Here is a 24,722-nt window from a genome sequence, read left to right on the forward strand (position 1 = left end):
CAAGCCACCATGGTCTCTTGGGGAAGTGAGGGAGATTAGGCTCCCCCCTTAACCCAGCTCTTACATAGGAACCAAGTTCAAGTTCAGAGACCTCCTTGGACTAGAATCCCAGAACCCTTGCTTGTCAGGGCTACAACATCTAGCCTGGAATTCTGGCCTTTAAGATCTCCATGACTCAAGCTCCCAGGTCAAGGATCCCATTGCCTTCACTTAGAACTAAAAAGGACAAACAAAACAAGAGAGAAAGCCCAAGCCATTTCTCTGGATCACATGGCCTGGGAAGGGAGGGAAAGGTGGCTCTCTTGCCTCTGTGTTGTTACAGCATGATATCACAAACACTGAGTGACAGTCCTTCACCTTCAAGTATGACTGAGAAGAAAAACTGTCCAAATTGGGTTAAGATACAATCAGTTTAGGCAATGAAGACAAAGGAAACAGGCTACTGCCAACCCCAAGGTAGGCCACCCCAGAAGCTCCATGCCTGTGCCATTCCTCCCATCTCTCAGAAGGAGGTTCCTGGGTCTTCAACATGGGTACTTTCCTCCATCTTATAGTTTAGTACTTTATTTTCCAAATTACATGTAAAAACAAATTTTGACATCAATTTTTTAAAACTTTGTGTTCGAACTTCTCTTCTTCCCTCCCTCCCCACACCTCACCCCCAAGAACTCAGGCAATTCAATATAAGTTATACATGAGTAGTCATGCAAAACATCTCCACATTAGCCAGGTTGTGAAAGAAAACAGACAAAAACAAACTTCAGATTAAGGAACTATCAAAAAAATTATGCTTCAATCTGTTTTCAGATACCATCAGTTCTTTCTCTGTAGATGGATTGCAATTTTCATAAATCCTTCAGAGTTATATTGGATCATTGCATTGCTGAAAATAACCACGTGCTTCCCAGCAGATCATCTTACATGATTGCTGCTATTTTGTATACAGTACATTTCACTCTGCTTCAGTTCATGTAGGTCTTTCTAGGTTTTTTCTGATAGCATCCTGTTCATCACAATTTTTATGTAGTACCTCAAACTTGACAAAGAATTTTCTTCACAATAGCCCAGCAAAGTAAGTACCATACATTTTGCCATTATAATCAATCATCATAACTGTTTCCCTCCATCCTATTCCCTTCCCATGATCTTTACTCTATTTTCTACCTTCTTTTACCCTATTCCTCCTCAAAAGTGTTTTGCTTCTAACTACCCCCTCCCCCTGCTCTGCCCTCCTTTCTTTCACCCTTCCCTCCCTATCCCCTTCCCATCCTACTTTCCTGAAGGGTTAGATATATTACTCCTCCCAATTGGGTGTGTATGTTATTCCCTCCTTGAGCCAACTCTTATGAGATTAAGGTCTTTGAGTTAATTCTGATGTGTATAAGGCTCCTTCATTTCCCCACATCTCCCCCATTTCTCCCCCCACTCCATATGCCCTTTCTTGTTTCTTTCATGTAAGATTTCACCCCATTTTGCCACTCCCCTATTCCCTCCCCCAGTGTATTCCTCACCCCCCTCAATTTTACCCCAAAGATGTCGTCATGGGTCAGCTAGGTGACATAGTGGACGAAGCGCCCACCGTGGACCTAGGAGGACATGAGCCCAAATTTGGCCTCAGATGCAAGACACTCATTAATGTTGACTGCCTCCCCCCCCCCAAAAAAAAGGGAAACAAAATATAAATGCCTTACAGGTATCATCCCTTCATAATCAATTCCCACCTGTGCCCTCTGTCTAAATTTCTTCCTATCATCTACCCTAATACTCAGAAGGCTCTTATGATTTAGACATATCATCTTCCCATGTAGGAATATAAACAGTTTAACCTTTTAACATCTCTCATGATTTCTTTTTCCTGTTTATCTTTTTATGCTTCTCTAGGATCTTGCATTTGAACGTCAAATTTTCTATTCAGTTCAGATCTTTTCATCAAGAATACCTGAAAGCCCTCTTTTTCATTGAAGTCCCATTTTTCCCCCTGAAAGATTATACTCACTTTTGCTGGGTAGGTGATTTTTGGCTGTAGTCCCAGTTCCTTTACCATCCAGAATATATTCCATGCCCTCTGATCCTTTAATGTAGAAGCTGCTAGATCTTGTGCTATCCCTACCATGGCTCCACAGTATTTGAATTGCTTTTTTCTGGCTGCTTGCAATATTTTCTCCTTGACCTGGGAGCTCTGGAATTTGGCTATAATATTCCTGGAAGTTTTCCTGTTCCCTCTATTTTAGATGACTTAGGCATGTGACAAATTCCATTGTACTCAATGCCATCTTGTCACAAGGATTAAACCCTTCTGTGGTTTCTTCAGAATCCAAGATCCTTTTGTTCTAGAACTCACTCTGGCCAAAAAAGAGGCCATGACTTTTACCACCTCTGACTTTGGAAACTCCACCACCACTCACTCCTGATCATGGAGGCCACATGGCTTGTGTACCCCTAAGGATACAATCCCTAGAACTCATAGGTTCAATCCCAGGCTTGATTTGATGCTACCCTATGTCTCCTGGGTTTGGGAAGAAGACAGGCCATTTTTATTGATACTTCCTCCCTGCAACCACAAACAGGAGTCAGTTCCTCATGTTGAGCCTGTCATCTAAAACAGCCAGATATTTGCTGTTCTAGCAGGCCTCCCCTATCCTGTATTTATGATGTTGAGTTTATCCTTATTCCCATTGAATTTAATCTTCTTAGATTCTACCCAATGCTCTGACCTGTCAAAATCCTTCTGTCATGCACTGTTGGGAGCTCTTTCTCCCAACTTGGTGTCTTCTGCAAGGTGTATGAGCATGCTGTCTTTATCCAACTCGTTTATACAAATGCTAAATAGCACAGGAACTGGACAGATCTCAGAGGTATCCCATTGGAGACCTCCCACCAAGTGGACGTTGAACCATTGCTAACTGCTCTTTTACTTCAGTCATTCAAACATTTACATATTACCTACTATGGCCAGGCACTGTGCTAAATGCTTTACAAAGATGATCTCCTTGAATCCTCATAACAACCCTGTGAGGTATGTGCTGTTATTATCCCCTAGCTGCATCTCTCAGGAATTGTTTACTCCCAAACAGCTAGGTAAATTAGGATGAGGGGAGGGTTTGAGACAAAGATTGGGTTGATCTTGGGAGCCTAGTGGTTCAGTGGACAAAATGGTAAAGCTAGAATCTAATATATCTAATAGTTAATAAAAATAATGATCTAATATTAAATTTTAATTCTAGTTTACACCTACCTATCTTTTGTATAAGAACATAAAAAATTTTATCAAATACTTTCCTGAAATTTAGGTAAACCAGTCTACAGCACTCTCATAGCTCTTTAGAAACCCTTTCAAAAAAGGAAATCAGATTAGTATGGTGTGACTTGTTCTCAAAGAAGTCTTTGCAATCACTACTTCCCTTTCCAGGGCACTGGCCTCAGGCACTTACTTACTAGCTGTATGACCCGGGGCAAGTCACTCACCCTTTCCTTCTTTCTTTCTTTCTTTCTTTCTTTCTTTCTTTCTTTCTTTCTTTCTTTCTTTCTTTCTTTCTTTCTTTCTTTCTTTCTTTCTTTTTGTTTTTGGTGAGCAATGAGAGTTAAGTGACTTGCCCCGGGTCACACAGCTAGTAATTGTCAAGTGTCTGAGGGCGGATTTGAACTCAGGTCCTCCTGAATCCCGGGCCGGTGCTTTATCCACTGCACCACCTAGCTGCCCCCACTCACCCTTTTTTGCCTCCATTTTCTCATCTGTCAAATGAGCAGGAGAAGGAAATGGAAACCACTCTAGTACCTTTGTCAAGAAAATTCCCAGTGGAATCATGGAGAGTCAGACATGACCCAACAACTACTGTTTGAAAGATGCGATTATCACTAAGACGAATCAAAAAGAGAAATCTAGAGGACGTCGAATGATTGAATTCTGCCTCTCTCATGAGCTGTTACCCAGCTCCTGGTAGGCTTCCTCTTCTCTCCAGCTGGTCTGTAGTATACTGTGACAGCGTTATTGCTCTTTCCGTTCAATGAGCTTCATCTAAATGCCTCCCACCCCGATTCTGGTCCTCACAATGCCCCATGTTTGTAGAGTCTACATATTAGGTCCTATTCCATACCCCTTTTAATAGGGTAAAGCCCTTCAGAACCAGAGTCAGATTGGGTTTTATCCCCACACTTAGGAAACCAAACTTGCTCCCTTGGGCAAGGACCTTTGATTCCTCTTATTTGTTGCCCAAATGTGGGGCATAGAGGGCTGGCCTGGAATCAGGAAGACCTGAGTTCAAATTCAGCCTCAGGCACAGGAGAAAATGGGAATGGGTTGTGAGCTGCACAGCTAGGAGGGCATGTCTACACCCGTGAGATCACAGACCCATTGAAGTGTTTAGGAATGACAGCCGGGATGTGCTCAACAGCCCCACCCCTTACATCTCTTCATCCATCTCTTTCCTCTTCTCTGAGTCAGGAGCAATCAGGAGCTCCAGCCCCTTTGCCCCCAAGATCTTTGGTTTCCTCCTGATCCCAGCTCTAGAGGAGATGTCCTCTTTCAATTCCTCCTGGCAGCTTCATTTGTCACTGTGAATCATCCACAGTGGGTAGGGCTGTCAAGTCTGACAAGTCGGGAAAGCTTTATCATGTCCCAGATGCACACTCCAGGAGGAAAGCCTGTGAGCGATGCCTCAGCCACTCAGGGGGCCTCCGAGTGCCACGTCTCATCTCGTCTGCCCGTGGCCAGTTCTGGATGATGTCCCTCTGTGGCTCCTCATTAGTGGGGCGGGCATCAGCCTGAAGTTAGTCCATGGTGTGCTGAGCCTACATCCCAGCCACTTCCAGGGAAGCTGCTCAGCCGGGAAGGCCTGGCCCATAAAGCAGGCTTCCTATTGGCTGCTGAGCAGAGGCATGTTGCAGAGGGAATGACCTGCCCTCAGTGAGATTCTTTCCCATCTGCCAATTGCAGCAGGAGTCTGGGACCCATCCCGTAGATTCACTAGTCTTCCCTCCCCAGGGTCAGGGTGGGGCAGGGGTGGTTCCCTTTCCTCACCTCTGGCGGAAAGGTTAGTACCTAGCAGCTAAGGCAAGTGTGAGGGCTCCCTCTCACCATCCCCATGCCACCAAGTCCGTCTCCTCCTCCTCCTCTGCCGCCCACCCCCTGCTCTTCAGGACTCTCCTCCCCTAACCCAGTTACATTCAGTGTCTGCCGCCCAATCACCTAAAGCTCTAAAGGGACAGCTTCAGAGCTGGAAGGAGCCCAAGGAGGAACCAGTCTTCAACTTTGCAGATGAGAAAAATGAGGCACATGTAGTAAGACTTGCCACACAAATAGAAATTGGCAAACTGGGAGGGCAGCACAACACCCTCGTCTCATCGCAGGCTATACTCACTATGGGCACTGGGGGGGGGGGCATACACATAGGCCAGAAGGGTTAGCCTCAGACATTTTCTAGCTGTGTGACCCTGGGCAAGTCATTTCACCCTGTTTGTCTCAGTTTCCTCATCTATAAAAAGAAGTGGAGTGTCTTTGCCAAGAAAACCCCAAATGGAGTCACAAAGAGTCAGACAACAGGAAAAATGACTGACGTCCTCACTATAAGCCTGATTGGTTCTGACGATGTCTTGATTCACTCCAGTGAGCCTGGTTTTACACTTGGGTCCAGCACCGACAACTTAACTGGGTGGGAGAAGATTTCGGGGAGCCTTGGCTGCTCTCCCTAAATCCCTCTAAGATTGTCAGCAGTGAGGCTGCACACTTGTTCTATGTCTGAGCAGGAAACTGCAACCAGTGCGTGGAAATCATAGGGAAGCAGGGGCTGGCTCAGGAGAAGGGTGGATTTGAGAATGAAATGGGATGGTTTGTGAGGTAGTAAGTGTCCTGTCCCTGATGTGGTCAGGGAGATCCTTGAATGCTGCCCTTGCAGGGGGGCTTAGAGCAGATTTCTGCACCTGGAACAAAGTTGTGCTGACTGACCTCCAAGGGTCCTTCCAACTCCTGAAACCGTGATTCTATTGCTAGGGATGGGGAGGAGGCTGACTTTGAGGTGGAACTAAACCGTGTCAGACGGCTGCTGCAGTCATCATTGCCCAGGGCCTCAACTGCAGTGGGTGCTAGGGAAGCCCGTGAGGTCACAGGCCAGGCTGAAAAATTCTTTAGTTTGCTCAGGGAGACAAGAACATGGTGAAGCCAAGGGGGAAAATGAACCACGGACTTGGGTCTCGTGTGTGTCCTAACCTTGTGTGGCCCCGGCTCAAGTCCTGGGGACATCTATAGACTGACTGCTAAGTGACCAAGCGATCCAATCCAACCGGCCTTGATGTCTGCTCAGTGCCAGGTAATGGAGGCACAGACAGAGGGAAGGTGGCTGGCAAAACCAAAGAAGACGGAATAAGACAACGTCCTCCAAAATCGCCAAGTCTCCCCTTCCACACTGAAAGGGCTTTTCTAAGTCTTCAACCTTTTGCTCCCTCTGTCACCTCTGACACTCCCCATCACCCTCTTCTCCTGGATCCTTTCTCCTGCCTGGGCTTTTGTGACCCACCTTTCTCCATCTGACCACTCCTTGCTAGTGTCCTTAGCCATGGAATGTTCACTGACTGAGAGCGTCCCCCAAGTCTCTGCCTTTGGCCCTATCTCCTCTCCTTCTGTACTGTCTTCCTTCGTGATCTCATCACTATCCATGGGATCAATGATTATCTCTGCAGGCAATTCTTAGGCGCATGTATCCAGCCCTCACCTCTGTCCTCTCTCCTGAACTGCTTCATATCAAAAACTGCCTAACAGACTTTGAACTTGATGTCCCATAGACACCTACAGTTCAGCATGCCCAACGAGGACTTGTGAGCTTTCCTCCCAAACCCTTCCCTCAGCTTCACCATCCTGCCAGTGGCCCAGCTTCCCAGCCAAGCTCTGACACCCCCCCCCCCAGATGGTACCATTGCTTTCTTCACACCATGAGGCTGCCTCTCTGGCTAAGGTCCTCATTACCTCCCAGCTGGACTATATCGAGGCTCCCTGTCACAAGTCTCTCCCCACTCCCCACCATTCCTCCCCTCATCTGCCAAGGGGATTTTCCTAATGCAGAAGTGTGACCATGTCACCCCACCCCAGGCCAGACACACATGCTCAATCAAGTCTAATGGTTTCCTGTTGCCTCTAGGAATGAGTACAAACCCCTTCACCCCTGGCCCTGTCCTACCTTTCCAGTCTTCCTGTACATTACTCTGCTAGGTGTCCCTCTTGACCCGTCATTCCCTCACCCCCCTCCCATCCACTCTGTTGCTGAGGTCTGTTCATCACACTGTTGCAGCACCTCTCTCATCAGCCCCCTTCTCTCTTCTGACATTACCACCCCCTGGTCCATCACCTCACCCTGAATTATTGCAATAACCTGCAGGGGGTCTGCCTGCTTCAGGGATCTTCCCACCCCAATTCATCCCCTTTTCAGGCCACCAGAGTGATTTTCCTAAAGCACAGGTCTATCCATGCCCCCTTCCCCCCATTAAACTCCAGCAGCTATCCTTTTTTTAAATCATAAAAGTATTTTGTTATTTCCAGTTACATGTAAAGATAGTTTTCAACATTTGTTTTCATAAGATTTTTAGTTCCAAATTTTTCTTCCTCCCTCCCTTCCCTCCCCCCATCCGAACAATTACATCAAACATATTTCTGCATTAGTCATGTTGTAAAAGAAGAATCAGAACACAAGGGAAAAGCCTTAAAAAAGAAAAAAGAAAAACAAAAGCAGAAACAGTATGGTTCAATCTGCATGCAGAATCCATAGTTCTTTTTTTTTCTAGTTGTAGAGAACATTTTCCATCATGAGTTCTTTGGAATTTTCTTGGATCATTGCGTTGCTGAGAAGAGCCAAGTCTATCACAGTTGATCAGCACACAATGTTGTTGATATTGTATCCAATGTTCTCCTGGTTCTGCTCACTTCACTCAGCATCAGTCCAGGATTTTCTGAAATCCTCCTGCTTATCATTTCTTAAAGCACAATAGTATTTCATTACATTCATATACTACAGCTTGTTTAGCCATTCCCCAGTTGATGGGCATCCCCTTAATTTCCAATTCTTTGCCACCACAAAAAGAGCTGCTATAATAAATAATATTGTGCATGTGGGTCCTTTTCCCTTTTTAATGATCTTTTGGGGATACAGAACTAGTAGTGGTATTGCTGGGTCAAAGGGTATGCACAGTTCCATAGCTCTTTGGGCATAGTTCCATAGTTCTCTCCAGTATGGTCGGATCTTTTCACAACTCCACCAACAATGCATTAGTGTTCCAATTTTTCCACAGCTTCTCCAACATTTATTATTTTCCTTTTTTGTCCTATTAGTCAATCTGATAGGTGTGAAGTGGTACCTCAGAGTTGTTTTAATGTGCATTTCTCTAATCAATAGATTTAGAGCATTTTTTCATGTGGCAATAGATAGCTTTGATTTCTCCATCTGAAAACTGCCTGTTCATATCCTTTGACCATTTCTCAGTTGGGGAATGACTTGCATTCTTACAAATTTGATTTAATTCCCGATATATTTTAGAAATGAGGTTTGTCAGAAACACTGGCTGTGAAACTTGTACTTCCCTTCTAATTTTGGCTGCATTGCTTCTGTTTGTACAAAACCTTTTTAATTTAATGTAATCAAAAGCACCCGCTTTTCCAGCGGCTCTCCTTGCCTCTTGGATCAAATACAAACCCTCCGTTTGCCATTCAGAGTCCTTCGGAAGCCAGCCTCTCCTTCCTTTCCAGTCTTTTTACACCTCACCTCCCGCCCCGCCCCTCTCCCCCCTGGTGCCGCCGGCCTCCTGGCTGGTCCTTGGACACGCCCATCTCTCCGGTCGGGATGGCCTCAGCCTCTGCCCAGTGCCCACAATGCTCCTCCTCCCTCCTCGCTGCCTCCCTTATGCCTCCCAGCGTCCCCGGCTTCCTTCAAGGTCCAGGTAGAATCCCGCCTCTCACAGGAAGCCCTCCCGGATGGACCTGCCCTCCAGCGCCTTCTCTCTGCGGACTCTTTCCCATTTATCCCGGGTACAGCTCGGCTGTGCGGGGGGGCCCCCCATCACACAGTGAGTTCTCCGAAGGCAGGGATCGTCTTCTGCCTTTCCTTGTGTGCCCAGCACTTGACACAATGCATACAGTAAGCACTTAATGTGTTTATTGATGACCGACTCTTGGGTCCGAGTTTGGAAGGGAGCTAGGGATTCTCAGAGAGCCGGGAGAGCACTCGACTGGGATGAACCTGGACAGGCACGGACACAGGAGACAGAGTGCTGTGGGTGAGGCAGGCCAGGCTGCCAAGGCATCCCCTCGCCCTCTGTGTCTGACTCGCGTTATCTGAGCCAGGATGCGGGAAGCCTGGGACCAAGCAGCAGCTGGCAGCCCTGGGGGGCAGGCCAGCCTCATCCTTTAGCCTCTGCCGCCCTCTTGTGGCCACTGGGTGGTGATGCAGGCACAGAGCCCATGCCCCTAGAGCTTTCTCAAAATCCCCACCAAGGAGGCAGTGCCTGCCTGGCACGCAGCCGAGGCCAGCCGGAAGGGTGCTCAGTGTGTGTCCGACCTTCTGATATGACAGAGCTTGGGACAGGAGCTGTCAGTGGGGGCACGCAAAGGAGCCGAGTGTGGAAATTGGTGTAAGAAGGAGCCGAGACTGGGAGAGGGAGCCGGGGCTGGAAGCTTGTCTCTTCTCCAGATGCTGTGTGACCCGGACACAATCATCTCCCCCTCTGAACTTTGTCTTCTCATCTTTAAAATGATGAGGCTGAGGACAGAGTACCGGCCCTGGAGTCAGGAGGACCTGAGTTCAAATTCGGCCTCAGACACTTGACACTTACTAGCTGTGTGACCTTGGGCAAGTCACTTAACCCCAATTGCCTCACCAAAAATAAAATAAAATGATGAGGCTGGGCTGCATGTTCATTCCTTGGCCCCTAGTCTTGAGACAGGGAGCTGAATGGTGAGTGTCACCTCGGGGGAAGGTCAGGTCTCTCTTAGGTTGGGGCAGCAAGCTGGGGCAGTCTGGGGTCCAGGGGATGGTAAGCAGATGCCTTTCACTTGGTAGTGGCCCAAGAAGGATCCCACTCGAGTTCTGTCCGTGTAAGCCCTGTTGGGTGTGCATAGCAGGAGTGGGAAGGAAGAGTGGGGGAGATATGGGAGATGCTGTGGAGATGGACAAGGGTGACATGAAGAAAGATAAAAGACAGGGTGAAGAAACCACTGGGGCCTCAGGCTGGCTGTCCTTGCTCCGAAGTGCCTCTTATGATTGAGATAGGGTTGACTTTAGCTTCACCCCAGGCCTGTTTCTAGCCAGTAGCTAGCATTTATCCAGCACCTGCTGCATACCAGGTACTTTACAAATCTGATTTGATCTTTCCAACAATCCTGAGAGGGAGGAGCTATTAGCCCCATTTTACATTTGAGCAAACCAAGGCACAGAGGTTAAATGACTCAATTGTGGTCACGTTGCTAGTTTGTGTCTGAAGCTGTATTTGAACTCAGGACTTCCTGATCCCAAAGCGCTATCACAGCAGTAACCAATTGCACATTACACCCCTTCCCACAATCAAGGTCCTCTGAGGTGATTGGGGTATTCTTTCCTCTCCTGTGGGTTTGAGTACCCATCTGCCATGTTTCTCCTAATTCTAGGGACCCAGTGACTAGTACCGCAGTTCCATTTAACTCCTTAACATTGAACAAACTCAGTAAGGAGTTTGTTCAGCAAGAACAAAGCACACATATTTCTTCTAATACCTCAGGGGCATAATCCCCTGCCCACAATCCACCTGAGTGGTGAGTTACCTCAGCTCACCTTAGCTCAGTTCCTACATAGTACTGGTCCCACCAACAGGCCTGGACTCTTGTTCCTTGGGGCATTGATTGGCTGAACACCCACCCTGTATTCCTGGACTCCCAAATCCCCATGTTTTGTACTCGGGGTCTGGATTCAAGACTCCACTCCTTACACCTTAAAAGGCCAAAGCTCTGGCCCATTTCTCAAGGGTCAAGTGCTTCTGACACTGGGGGACAGGAGGAGGCCCTGCTCCCTCCCCTGCCTCTCAGGCCACATGGTCTCCCTGGTCAAGAGTGAAGAAGTTACCTTTTGGAAGCTGCCAACACTGGTGGCTGGGCAGCCCCAGAAAGCCACATGGCAGGTGAGTCTGCCTCAGCCACAGGATGTCTGGGGACATACTTCCCTTACGGGCTATCCTGATGCCCTCAAAGCAGCTCCCCAGCCCCCTCCAGCACACGTAGCAGGTGCTGCCTCAGCCCGATGTATGGGACCAGAGCAGACACTGGCATGCGGAGTTAACCCATCACTCAGGAAGGCTGGTTCCCTCTGAGTCATGGCCAGGCTGGGTCACAGTCTGGCTTCTGTCCAAACTCACGGCTAGAGGCCCCTAGCACACGGCATCCCCAGCCCTCCAAATCCTGCAGACAGAAGCGTCAGGGAGCTGTCTGGCCTCACCCATGAGGCTGGGGAAGGGCAACTCCTCAAGAAGTCTGCTGATCTCCATCAGGAGGGATGTCCCTGCCGTCATGAGCTGCTCCTAATCAGCCAAGACCATGGGCTGTTTACGCTGGCATGCCCTGATCACTGGCTTTCCTGGAATCAAGTGGGTATCGTCTGTCATGGCTTCTGTTGTGTTCATGAACCTCCTCTTAGTGAGTCATTGGTGAGGCGTCTGGCAGGCATGGGTCCCCTGCCTTCTTTGCCCGGAGCTCTGCCTCTTACTCATGGGGAGGAAGGGTGGGGGTCACCCTCTTCATCGAGCTCCTATGAGGAGCATAGGGTCCCCTGCTCACTCTCTGGGCTTCTTCCTTTTGTCTCTCCTGCCATTCCTGGGGGTTGCTTCCTTTTCTGTGGCTCCTGCATCACACACACACACACACACACACACACACCCCAATAAAGACAAATCTCCTAACCACTGGAACCATCTAAGAAGAAATGGGCTACCTCAAAGTGTAGTGAGTACCAATCAAATAGCAAGCTAATGTCTTAAGCCCCTATGATGTCCCAGGTTCTGTGCTAAAGGCAGCAGGGGATGGGGGCCAAGGAGGGGAATAAAAGGACAAAGGACAAAATGATTCTGATTCAAAAGAAGCTTACATTCCAAAGGGTGAAATGAAGTGCACCTCCAGCATGCCCCCAATGTCCTAGTGCAGTCTTACAGCATTAACGTGTGTCTATAAGTCCTTGTTCATATAATTAGCGTTCTTGAGCCTAGGAGCCAGAGAATGGCCCCAGGTGTCTGTGGCACACTCCTCCACCCCCATTAACTCCTGGCCTCTTGGTGGTTGAGATTCAGATTTCTGAAAACATTTGAGTTTGAAGCAGCATGTTATATTTGCAGTCTGTGTGGAGAGACAAGCACCTGCAGGGGAAGTTGGGGAAAGCTGGGGAAAGAGTGAACCATTTCCCTGGATCCTTGAGGAGGAAGTGTGCTCCGGGAGGCCTCGGGGCGTTGGTCCTCCTCGATCATCCTCTTCTCAGCTCAGCCCCGCCCTCAATGCTCCCAGGCTCAGGCAATCTTGATCGGCTCTAAAATAGTTCCTCCCTTTTACACCCCTTGTTTTGGGTGAGGGGGCTGACCAAGTCTCTCTTGCAGTGGCTTTGATTCTGGGAAGTGTTCAGGCCCTGTTCACATGAATTTCTGGTTCAGTCAAGAAGGGTTATGTAATAGAGATAATTTTTAAGTGAGTTAGGCTGAATGGTTCCACCCATAGGAGTCTGTACAGCATAAATGTAAGACAAATAAATATGAATATATACAAAGGAGTTAAATACAGTCAGTCCTGCAGTAACATTGGTTTGAAAATGTGAATTTGTTCCAACATGATTGTTATGTAAGGGGCGATTGGAGTATAACATGAATTTTGTGTTTGCTAAGGTGCAATTTTGCTCACCAGGTGAAGGCAGAAAACTGTGTCCTAGCAAACCAAGGTGTTTAGGAATACATAAAATACACACGCCTCAAGCATCTACCACAGTTCACAACACGTGTTACCCTACAAGGCTGTGATTTGCTATTCTTTGCCATTTGTGAACTTGTGTGTAGCACACATATGTATGTACACATACCACACTTGAATATGCAGTACAACATATACACATATGTGCACACAGTAACGCACATATACACAATACGATTATGCATGCTATATCTATGCATACACAATACATCTATTTATACAGTACACACTTAGACATGTACACAACATACAAATGTATATAATATATAACACAATATAAATACACAAACACATGTGTATATACATACTATACAATGTAAATATACATCCTACCTAACACAATACATGACTATACATACATAACACACGTGTGTATATACATACACACCAATGCTGTGTTTATATACAAGTGCACACATGCATATATAACACATGCCACATACATGGAACACAATAAATGCTTATACAACACATGTGTATACACATACAACACAATGCATACTCACAACATGCATGCATTACACACAACACGTGTATTACAAACAGCACATTGTGCGCACATACATGCACATGGTGCACAACATACATGCACATGTACATACATGTATCTGTGTCTACACACAAATAATAAACACATCTGTGCATCGTACATCACACACACATTTTTTTGTGGTTCCATTGTTTCAATCCCGTCTGACTCTTTGTGACCTCTTTTGGAGCTTTCTTGGCAAAGATAGTGGCCATTTCCTTCTCCAGCTCATTTTACAGATGAGGAAACTGAGGCAAATGGGGTTAAATGACTTGCCCAGGGTCATGCAGCTAGTAAGTATCTGAGGCTGGATTTGAATTCAGGTCTTCCTGACTCCAGGCCCAGTGTTCTATCCACTGAGCCACCTAGTTGCCCTCAATACATACACATATACACACATATATACATATATAACAATGCACACATATAAATATATACAGACATGTACATACACAATATGTATGTGTATACATATGTGTGTACACAAATACCACACACACACACACACACATATCGATCGGCCTTGAGGAAAACCTAAAACAATAAAGTATTTTGAAAGAAATGAGAACGTGCGGTATCTCCTGAAGAAAAAGTACAGAGGGATCCAAGCTGTGGACGTGAGGGGCAATGCTGTGAAAATGAAGGCAACCTCCATGGCTGGAAGTGTGGTGCCCCAAGCCCCCACAAGCCTGGGAGTTGTTGTGGCATGATGTTGGCTTACGTGGTGATTTTTAGGAACTCATATGTCATGTTAGAGCAGAACTGACTGGCTGTAGTTGGGAAGTGAGGGTGCGAGGGTTGGGAAGGTAAGGAAAGTCTTCATGCAGAACATGGCCCTAGTTGGAGCTAAGTCTGAAAGAAAGGACTCTATTGGGCAGAAGTGAGGAGGGAGGGGAGAGCATTCCTGGCTCGTGGGGCAGTCAGTGCAAAGGGAGATGAACTGCTGGGTCTGAGGTACAGAGACAAAGACAACTTGGCAGGGTGTTGTCTACTTTGGTTAAATATTGGACTTCCTTTAGAGAAAATTGGATTCTCTTGGTTTTTTTTTTTCCGTCTTTTTTTTGGTGTGTGTATGTGAGAGACAATTGGGGTTAAGTGACTTGCCCAGGGTCACACAGCTAGTAAGTGTCTGAGGTCAGATTTGAACTCAGATCCTCCTGAATCCAGGGCTGGTGCGCTATCCACTGTACCACCTAGCTGCCCCTTCCATCTTTGTTGAAAATGTTTCCCAAGTATGTATCTATTTTCCCAAATTGGGGGTCTTTCAAAAATGTCCCTACATTAGTGTACAACAGTGTGGGTGTCAGCAGTGAGAATAGATTAGGCTGCAGAAACACCCTCCCTAACCCCCAACATTCAAGGAATGACTTTCTTAAAAAAACAAAACCCTGATCTCCAGGCACTTTGGGGGGTCAGAGGAACCTCTTCTCTTTTCCTTTCTTTTCTTTCATTGAATTATAGAAAAGAAGGGATCATCTACACTCTTCCTTCTACACAGGAGGAACCTGAGGGCTAAGTGATGGCCTGTTTAACCCCTTGGTCCCAGGGAGAGACAGCTGCTTCTTTGTTCCTTTCTCTGAAGTAAAGTTCAGGCAAAGCATGGATTAACCGTTCATTTGCTGGATTGGTCTAGGTTAACCAAGATTTTAGATGAACCAAGGAAATATTGTACCCTAAGGCTCCTGGTTCCTACAGCATCCTTCCTTAAATTAGGTAAACATTGGATCTGAAAATGATTGAAGGGTGATGTCAAGATTCAATTACATTATAAGCATTAATTAAGTGCCTACTGGGTTCCCGGTGTGCTGGGGACACAGAGACAAGAACCAAATGGTCCCATCTTCGTGGAGCTTTTGGGGGAGTGCCTGGAGGGGAGGTGCTTCCAACATGGACAAAGTAACAGACAAAGTCATTTCCAGCAAGAAGGAAGGAGTCCGGATGTATCCTTAAAGAGCCAACCCGAAAAAGCGGGCCAGGCTGGCGAGGGGGAGCTGAAGGGCAGCCTGCTCCTGGCTAGGTTTCCCAGTGAAGAGAGCCTCCAGTGGTTGAGGAGGCTAGCTGAGGGCCCAGAGACTGTGCCTGGTCCGGTGGCTGCCTCCTCCCTCCTCCCTCTCCCTTCCTTCTCCTCCTCCCCTTGATCCTCCCCTTCCCTGAGCGCCAGGGCCAGGTTAGGAGGGGGAGGGGGGGAGGAGGAGTTCCAGGCTCAGCCTCTGATGCCACGGTCTCCACGGCAACACCCCCAGGCCAAGCCAACCGACAATAGGCTGCTCCCCCCCGGGTGCTGCCGCCGCTCCCCGGGTGCTGCTGCTGCCGCTGCCACGGCGGACTGAATCCCTCTTCGAGCCCGCGTTCTAATGGCCATTGGGGCTGTTCTGAATAACTAGTGCCAAGATCAAGGACAGATCGCTCAGGGAGGCTGCGGGGCCGGCCATGGACCAGCTCTTTGTGGAGGAGGTGGCCGCCTCCCTGGTCCGAGAATTTCTCAGCAGAAAGGTAATCTGGGCGCCAGGGGGCTGCGCCCGGCCCGGGAGCTACGGGGGGGGGGGGCAGGGCTGGGGGGCTAGGGAGCCGGGCAGGCAACGGTCAGCCAGCTTGTCCCGGCCAGGGAGGCCGGGATCTGGCCCCGGGCACTCCGGAAAGCTTCCTGTAACTTCCCAACAAAGCGCCCGGGACCGCCTGCGAAGAGGCTGGACTACATCTCCCGTGAGCCACTTCGGCAAACGGGAATTTCCTTCACTCGGGTCCTGGGTGGCGCCTCCCTGGCTCAGAACTAAGTACGGTCCCTCTCCTGGGCCTCCACGGGCCACGTGGCTTCCCCTTGCCTAGATTCTCGTTCCCAAGAAAGGAAACTTCTGTCTGGTCCTCACCAGCAGGCGGACAGATAGGAGGCCACTCCTCTGTCCATCTCCAAGGGGGCAGGAGATATAGGAAGCCGCCCCTCTGCCCGTCTCCAAGGGGGCAGGAGATATAGGAGGCCTCTCCAAGGGGGCAGGGGGTAGGAGGCCATTCCTCTGCCCGTCTCCAAGGGGGCAGGATGCAGGCCTGCACTTAGGCCAAGTTTGCCTGCTGGCTACAGGCAGAGACAAAGGGCCACAGTATGAGTTCATCAGTGCACAAGGAGGTTAGGAGAGTCTACTCTCTAGACTTTCTAAAGAGGAAGCCCCTCTCTCCAGCCTCCTGCTCCCTCTCCTGGTCCCTCCCCTTCTCTCCCCACCAAAGTCCAACAAGGTGAGAAAGAGCTCTGCAGAATCCCCTCTCGGGGACTTGACTGAGCATCCCTGGGTATCAGGCCCCCTTCCCTGGTAGTTCCTTCACCCCCTCAGGGCTGCTGGCCTTCTGGTGATGGCTAAAGCAGGGATGGACTCACATAAACAGAAGGGCAGAGGATGGAGGTGGTGCCCCTCTTGGTGCCTGCCATGCAGGAGCCTCACATTCAATGCCACTCAATTCACCAAGCGTTTATTGAGTGCCTACTGTGTCCTAGGCATAGTGTGGCTTTCCAGGCTTTGATCTCAAGGAGTTTACACTGGGGGAGGGAGGCCCGCTGGTGGCAGGAAGTCCCAGATTCAGGCCCTGTTTCTTCTGCCTAAGTGGGTGATACTGAGGCCTTGAGGCAGTGATAAAGTAGAAAAGGTGAAGTCTGGAGTCCTAGGATATGAGTTTGACTCCTGGCTTACTAGGTACTAGCAGTGTGACCTTGGACAAGTCACTGCAATGAGTCTCAGTTTCCTCATCTGTAGAATGAGGGCAGTGGATTCATGGCCTCAAATGCTGTGATAAGCTGAAGATCATCCAGGGAAGGTAACTAGGATGGTGAGGGGACTTGAAGGCGTGTTATAGGAGGATGGGTTGAAAGCACAAGCTTTTTAATCTTGAGGAAGACGTGGTCATGAATGGTCTTTGCTTGTTGGAAGGGCTCGGTGCATTCTGCTCAGCCTAAGTTTGTCCTGTTCTTGTCCTGTTTTTGGAGGGAAGAACCAGGAGCAAAAGCTAAGAAGATGCAGGGAGGCAAATCTCAGCTCCATAGGATTCAGTGTTGCCTTGATTAAAGCGTCTGACCTTGTGCTTACGAAGATGGAAAATATGGTGCCCTCAAGATTAGAAGGAAACAGTTCCCAACAAGGAGAACCATTCAGCAGTGGTGGGAGCTGCATTCATGGGCAGTGGGTGTCCCGCAGGGGAATTCTCTCTTTGTTTTTCGGACTAGGTCTCCTATTTCACTGAGGCTGGAGGTGCACGGCCTTCTCCCGGCCTCAAACCCTCTGCTTGTCACAGGAGCTTCAGCCTGCTCCACTTCTTACTGCAGCCCAGGCCCAGGCCCTGGGGCTCAGCTGACTGGTTTAGCCTGTGGACACTCAGATCTCCACCAGCCTTAGCCTCCTTGGCTGCAGTAGGATTCCTCAAGTGGAGGTGACCTTGTTGGGGTCCTTGCATCAGGTCAGGGTTGGAGCCTTCCAACTTTGAGCTTCTAGGTGCTTCTCTGGCATTCTTAATATTTCATGGCTACCAGTAGAACACACTTGCTATGTGACTGAACCACTGGGCATATAGACATTTCTGTTCACACACGGCACAGATGACAATGTTCGTGAGGCTTCTCAGGGCATTACTTGGCAATGTGCCACAGCCTCGGGCACCCACCATTTGGGCCAGCTAGAATTTGGATTCTTCTGAGATGAAAAGATGAGCATCATGCAGAGAAAGGCTTATAGAATTCCCCAAAGTCTCATTTCCTCTGATTTTACTCAGGATCAACTCACTCTATTGATGCATGGTTGCTCCAAGATACATTCACACACACACACACACACACACATGTATCAACATGCAAACATACATTTCTATATCTATCTATACCGAATACACATACTGGTGAATTAGATTACTCACTGAGATGCCTACTGAGTCCATTACCTGGGCAATATGTGTGCTTCATTCACTGATTTGTATCAGAATAAGTCAACTTTTTGGAGTGGTTTTGTTAGGGAAACCTGGCAGTGTTCCCCGGCCTAATGTGAGCAGCACAATATTATCTACAAACCTGGGACATCTGGAGGACTGCTCCAGATGGAGGGGACTTCTATTTTATTGGGACTTTGCACAGAACATCTTCTATGGCACTGGTAACCCCTTTGATGAGCATATATCTTTCCCCTTTATCCCTCACTTTGTTAATAGTCACAGCATCCTTGAACAGAGTTATCTCTGTGGTTAGGTTTGTCAGGAAATCTTGCATGATCTTAACCCAAGAGGAGAGTCCCTAAATCTTGTCTTTGTTCCATTGAGTCAAAATGTCTTTTTTCAGTTCACAAAGACAGTAACTTATATTCCCCATACCTTTCAGTTGACTGTGAGCCTGGGCATTTGTGGTCTAGTATAGAGAATCAATGGCCAATGTCTGTCTCTTGTTTCCAGTAAGGATGCCACGTATAGACTGTTCTCATAATGATTTTTAAACATTCTTTTTAATTACACTTTTGAGTTTTGAGTGCTCTCTCTCTCTCTCTCTCTCTCTCTCTGGGTCTATCTCTATCTCTGTCTGGGTCTTCCCTTCCTTTCTCCCTCCCCCCTTGCTAACCCAGCATTAGAGAAGGCCAACATTTTAGATAGAGATAGAGATAAAGACATCTAGATATATAGATATACACACATAGATATATAAAGTTTTCATTTTGGGATCTCTTTTTCCATATACATATATGGAACCATACAGTACATATTTCCATAAATCAGTTCTTTCTCCTGAAGTAGAGAGCATCTTTCTTAATAGTTGATTTGAATATTCATATTATTCAGAATAGCTTAGTCATTCACAATTACTCTTTGAATAATATTGCTCTTACTGTATACAACATTCTCTTGGTTCTGATCATTTCACTTTTCACTATTTCATGCAAGTCTTTCCATATTTTTCTAAAACCAACCTGCTCAGCATTTCTTACAGCACAATAGTATTCCATCTGTGAGGAAATAATGGGTTTTGGAACACTCAGAGTCCCCCCCTCCCCCCCCCCTTGTTCAAGGGGGTTATATTAAGATTGATTGGATTGACTTTGCTGATTGACTCACTTGAAGTTGACTTGATTGAAACCACGCTTCTCTGATCTCCTTCTGCTCATGGACTGCCCTCCAGTCCAGTGAACCAATGGATTTGGGTGATGCTAGCCAATTAGCTTGGGTCAGTGTGTAGGGACTGCCTCCCCTCGGGATGCCGAGGGAGCTTCCACTCTGCTGAGCTCATAGAGGACTTGGAGGAGAGCAGTCCAGGCTGATCTCTAGGCTAGATAGGCCTTTTCTTAACTTTCTGAGCCAGGTATTCTCTTTTTACTGATACTTGGTATGATTTAATAAATGCTTAATGCCCCAAACTGATGCTAAAGCTTCTAATTTATAAGTAACAATTAAATTAAAAAACCCTAGCTAATTTCCCTACACTTGGGACAGAAATAAGGTGACCACATATAGCTTTACTCCCTACACATCACAGTCTTAATACCACAATACCACAACTTGTTCAGCCATTCCCCAATTGGTAGGCATCCCCTCCATTTCCAGGTCTTTGCCACTACAAAGAGAGCTGCTCTTGATATTTTACGACACATAGGTTCTTTTCCTTTTTCCCTGATCACTTTGGGAAACAGACCTAATAGTGGTAGTGTTAGGTCAAAGGGTAGACAGAGTTTTACAGCTCTTTGGGCATAATTCGAGATTGCTCTCTAAAATGGTTGGAACAGTTCACAACTCCACCAACAGTGTACTGGGGTCCCGATTTTCCTACATCCCCTCCCACATTTGTCATTTTCCTTTTCCATCATATTAGACAATCTGATAGGTATGAGATGGAACCTCAAAGTTGTTTTAATTTGCATTTCTCTAGTCAATAATGATTTAGAGCATTTTTTCATATGACTACAGTTTTGATTTCGTCAAAAAACTTCCTGCTCATATCCTTTGATCATTTATTAATTGGGGAATGACTCATTTTTATAAATTTGACTCGGTTCTCTATATATTTAAGATATGAGGTCTTCATCTGAGAAATTATTTATAAAATCTGTCCCCCCAATTTTCTGCTTTCTTTATAATCTTGGCTATGTTGGTTTTATTTGTGTACCCCCTTTTAATTGAATGAAATCAAAATTATGCATTTTATATTCCACAGTGTTTTCTATCTCTTGTTTATTCATAAATTCTTCTCATCCTTAAGTCTGATAGGGAATATGTTCCATGCTCTTCTAACATACTTATATCTTCCTTTATGTCTAAGTTATGTATCTATTTTGACCTTATCTTGTTAAATGATGTAAGATATTGTTCTATACCTACTTTCTGTCAGACTGCTTTCCAGTCTTCCCAGCAATTTTACCAAATAGAGAATTCTTATTCCAAAAGCTTAGATCTTTATGCAAGGTGGATCATATACCTATTCTATTCAACCAATCCACCATTCTGTTTCTTAGTCAATACCAGATAGTTTTGAAAATTGCCATCTTATAATACAATTTAAGATCTGGCACTGCAGGACCTCCTCCTTATACATTGAAAAAAATGAATTCCTTTAATATCCTTTACCTCTTGTTCTTTGAAATGAATTTTATTATTTTTTCTAGTTCAATAACATAAGCTTTTGGTAGTTTAATTGGATGGTACTAAATCTGAATTAGGTATTAAATTAGATTAGGTAGAATTGTCATTTCTATTATACCAGTTTGTGCTACCCATTGTGAGATTTAAAATTGGATACTAGAGCATTAACCTCCCCTTTTAACTGTTTCCCTTATTTATCTCCCAGACTAGTAAATGGAAGAAGCTTCTGTATCTCTAGTTAGAGCTTTTATTGTTTGGAAATTACAAGGTGATGTTGATTGGAGGGATAGGAAAGTAGAAATACAAAACAAATAGTCTTAAGTCTAAGCTTAGTCTATATTCCTTATAAAACTCACCAAAAGCCCAAGGCCACCTTTGGGGGGGAGAGCCGTGTCAAGCACGTGCTGCTACGGCGAGCCAGGCCGAGTCCAACCTCTGTCAGCCTCTGTGTGTGCAGCGCAGCCAGCGAACAAGGAGAGCCGAAAAGAGAGATCCCACTTCCGTTCTCTCCTTGCCTTTTAAGCTTGCACCCTGGAAGTGGAGTGCTTAGCAGCCGGACTGGCGTGTGTAGCCCATGTACGGCTGTTGGTCTCCTCCCCAAAGGGTGGTCCTTCAAAAACTGGCGTCTTTCCGTATTCACTAACCAACTGTTAAAAACTTTTTTAGCACACCATTAATAATTGATATTTTGCCAATTATTTAAATCTGACTTTATTTGTATAAAAAGTGTTTTATAATTATGTTCACATAGTTTCTGGTTGTGTCTTGGCGGGTATACTCCATGGAATTTTATATGTCCTTGGTTATTTTAAATGTTACTATTTCTTTTTTCTGGGCTTTGTTGGTCATATGTAGAAATGATGATGATTTATTTGGGTTTATTTTATATCCTGCCATGTGGCAAATAAAACTCTATGTGGTTGCCCTATTTCTGTCCCAAGTGTAGGGAATTTTAGCTAGGGTTTATCATATATTTGTTACTTAGAAATTAGAGGCTACTGCACCAGTTTGGGGGCATTAAGCGTTTATTAAAGCATATCAAGTATTCATAAAGAGAGCGCACATGGCTCTGAAAGATAGGAAAGCCCAGCTAGGAAATAGAAGAGAGAGAAGAGAGAAAATGGGGATCCTAATGGCCTGTGTCTGTGCAAGCTTGCTGAGGGCAGGAGCGGAGCCTCCCCCTACACATTGTTCAAAGCTGATTGGCTAACATCACTCAAATCGATGGGTTCACTGAATTGGAGGGCGATCCATGAGTAGAACATACTGAGGTCAGAGTTCAGAGAGCACACCCCATGGCGGGAACAAGGCTTTCAGGTGGGTGTGGTTTTGAGTGAGGTAACTTCCTGACTCTGAGCTGACCTTAAGAAAGGTCAGGCCAGGCTCAGCGGGGCCTCTGGGGAGTCCCAAAACCCCATTATTTTCTCACAGCTACTTTGCTAAAATTATTGTTTCAATTAATTTTTTCATAGAATCTCTAGGATTTTTCTAGTTTCTCATCCCATTGTCTGCAAAGTAAAATAGGTTTATTACCTCATTGCCCATTCTGATTCCTTCCATTTCTTTTTCTTACTATTGTTAGCATTTCTAGTAAAATATTGAAAAATAGTGGTGACAAAGGACATCCTTGTTTCACTCCTGATCTCATTGAGGAGGCTTCTTGCTATCCTCATTACAGATAACGCTTGCTGATGGTTTTAGGTTAGATGCTTCTTATCATTTTAAGGAAAATCCATTCATATGTATGCTTTCAAGTGTTTTCAATAGGAATAAGTGTTGTATTTTGTCAAAAGCTTTTTCTGCCTCTATTAATATAAACTTACGATTTTTGTTGCTTTTGCTATTGATATAATCAATTATGTTAATAGTTTTCCTTACATTGAACCAGCCCTGCATTCCTGGTATAAATCCCTCTTGTTCACCATGTATAGTCTCTGAGATATATTGTGATATATTTATAAATTTGGATGCTGTATAGCATTTGGTGCATATATGTTTAGTGATGATATCACTTCGTTATCTACGGTACCTTTTAACATAATGTAGTTTCCCTGCTTATCTTTTAAAATTAAATTAAATCTATATTAGCTTTAACTTTGAGATCATGATTACTATCCCTGCTTTTTTTTTTAAAAAACATCAGCTGAAGCATAATAAGTTCTACTCTAGGCCTTAGATCTTAGAAATCATTTAATCCAATGTTCCCTCTCATTTCACATATGAAGAAAGTAAGATCCAGAAAGACTAATTGGCTTTTCCAATATCATACAAGAAATAAATGCCTAAGGAGGGACATTATAAGTTTTATCCTGTTATAGGTGGTCACTTCACTCATGGAGGAAGACTTGGAGGAGAACAGTCCAGGCTGATCTCTAGGCTAGATAGCCCTTTTCTTAACTTTCTGAACTCCACGTATTCTCTTTTTACTATTACCTGGTAGGCTTTAATAAATGCTTAATGCCCAAAGACTGGTGCTAAAGCTTCTAATTTAAGGTGACCACACATTAAATTTTAAACATCACAGTTTGGCATCTCTCATTTTAAAAAGTGTTTCTTGTAAACAACATATTGCTGGGTTCTGGTTTTGGAGCCTTTCTGCTATAGTTTTTCATTTTATGGGTGAGTTCATCCCATTCACATTCAAAGTCATAATTATTAGTTGTGTATTTTACTCCATCTTATTTCTCCCACTGTTTATCATTCTCTCTCCCTCTTTTTACTCTATCCCTCCTCAGGTATCTAATTCACTTATTTTTGTTTGTTTGTTTGTTTGGCGGGGCAATGAGGGTTAAATGACTTGCCAATGGCCACACAGATAATAAGTGTGAAGTGTCTGAGGCCAGATTTGAATTCAGGTCCTCCAGAATCCAGGGCCGGTGCTTTATCCACTGTGCCACCTAGCTGCTCCTATCTAATTTACTTCTGACTACTGCTTCTCTAATCCGCATACCCTTCTAAGAGTTTCTTCCTTATCCTATCCTCTTACCCTCCTATTTCTTTGTAAGTTAAGAAGACTTTTATACCCTTTTATATGTATGTTATTCCCTCTTTAACCCAGTTCTGATGGTAATAAGATTCTCTCCCTGCCCATCTTATTAGACCCCATCTTCCCCTCCATTGTAAAAGTTCTTCCATTCACACCTCTTTTGTATGAAATAATTTGCTCCATTTAACCTTTCCCTAACTAATTTTATTTCTAGGATCATCTCACTATAATCAATTCAACCCCAAGTCATCTCTCTACATATGCTCTTTCTAAATACCCTAATAATGATATTATTCTTTAAGAGTTACAAATATTTTCCCATATAAGAAAGAAGTAAGCAGTTTAACCTTATTAAATCCCTTATGACTAGTCTCTCATGTTTACCTTCTTATGTTTCTCCTGATTCTTGTATTTGTAAATAAATTTTTCTGTTAAATTCTGTTTTTTCCCCTCAAGAATATCTGAAAGTCCTTTAATTTTTAAAGTATTTAAATGCAGGATTACACTCAGCTTTTTGGGGGGTGGTTATTCTTGGTTGCAAACCTGGATCCTTTGCTCTTCAGAATATTCTATTCCACATCCTTTTGTCTTTTAATATAGAAGCTGCTAAATCTAGTGTTATTCTGACTGCAGCTCCACAATATTTGAATTGTTTCTTTCTAGTTGCTTTTAAC

The 24,722-nt window shown here is 45.4% G+C and overlaps 1 protein-coding gene across 2 annotated transcripts in view; it reads left to right on the forward strand.

The window, feature by feature from the left end:
* Positions 1 to 15,489: 15,489 nt before the first annotated feature.
* The window catches only part of MINDY4 (MINDY lysine 48 deubiquitinase 4), a 122,799-nt gene continuing 113,566 nt past the window's right edge, over positions 15,490 to 24,722 (forward strand). For both annotated transcript variants that reach the window (XM_043977088.1, XM_043977092.1), the window contains exon 1: positions 15,490 to 15,968. In XM_043977088.1, coding sequence (XP_043833023.1) covers positions 15,906 to 15,968 — 63 coding nt within the window. In that variant the 5' untranslated portion in view covers positions 15,490 to 15,905. The remainder of the gene's footprint in view (positions 15,969 to 24,722) is intronic.

The sequence above is a fragment of the Dromiciops gliroides genome, chromosome 1 (assembly GCF_019393635.1).
Source record: "Dromiciops gliroides isolate mDroGli1 chromosome 1, mDroGli1.pri, whole genome shotgun sequence".
NCBI lineage: Eukaryota > Metazoa > Chordata > Mammalia > Microbiotheria > Microbiotheriidae > Dromiciops > Dromiciops gliroides.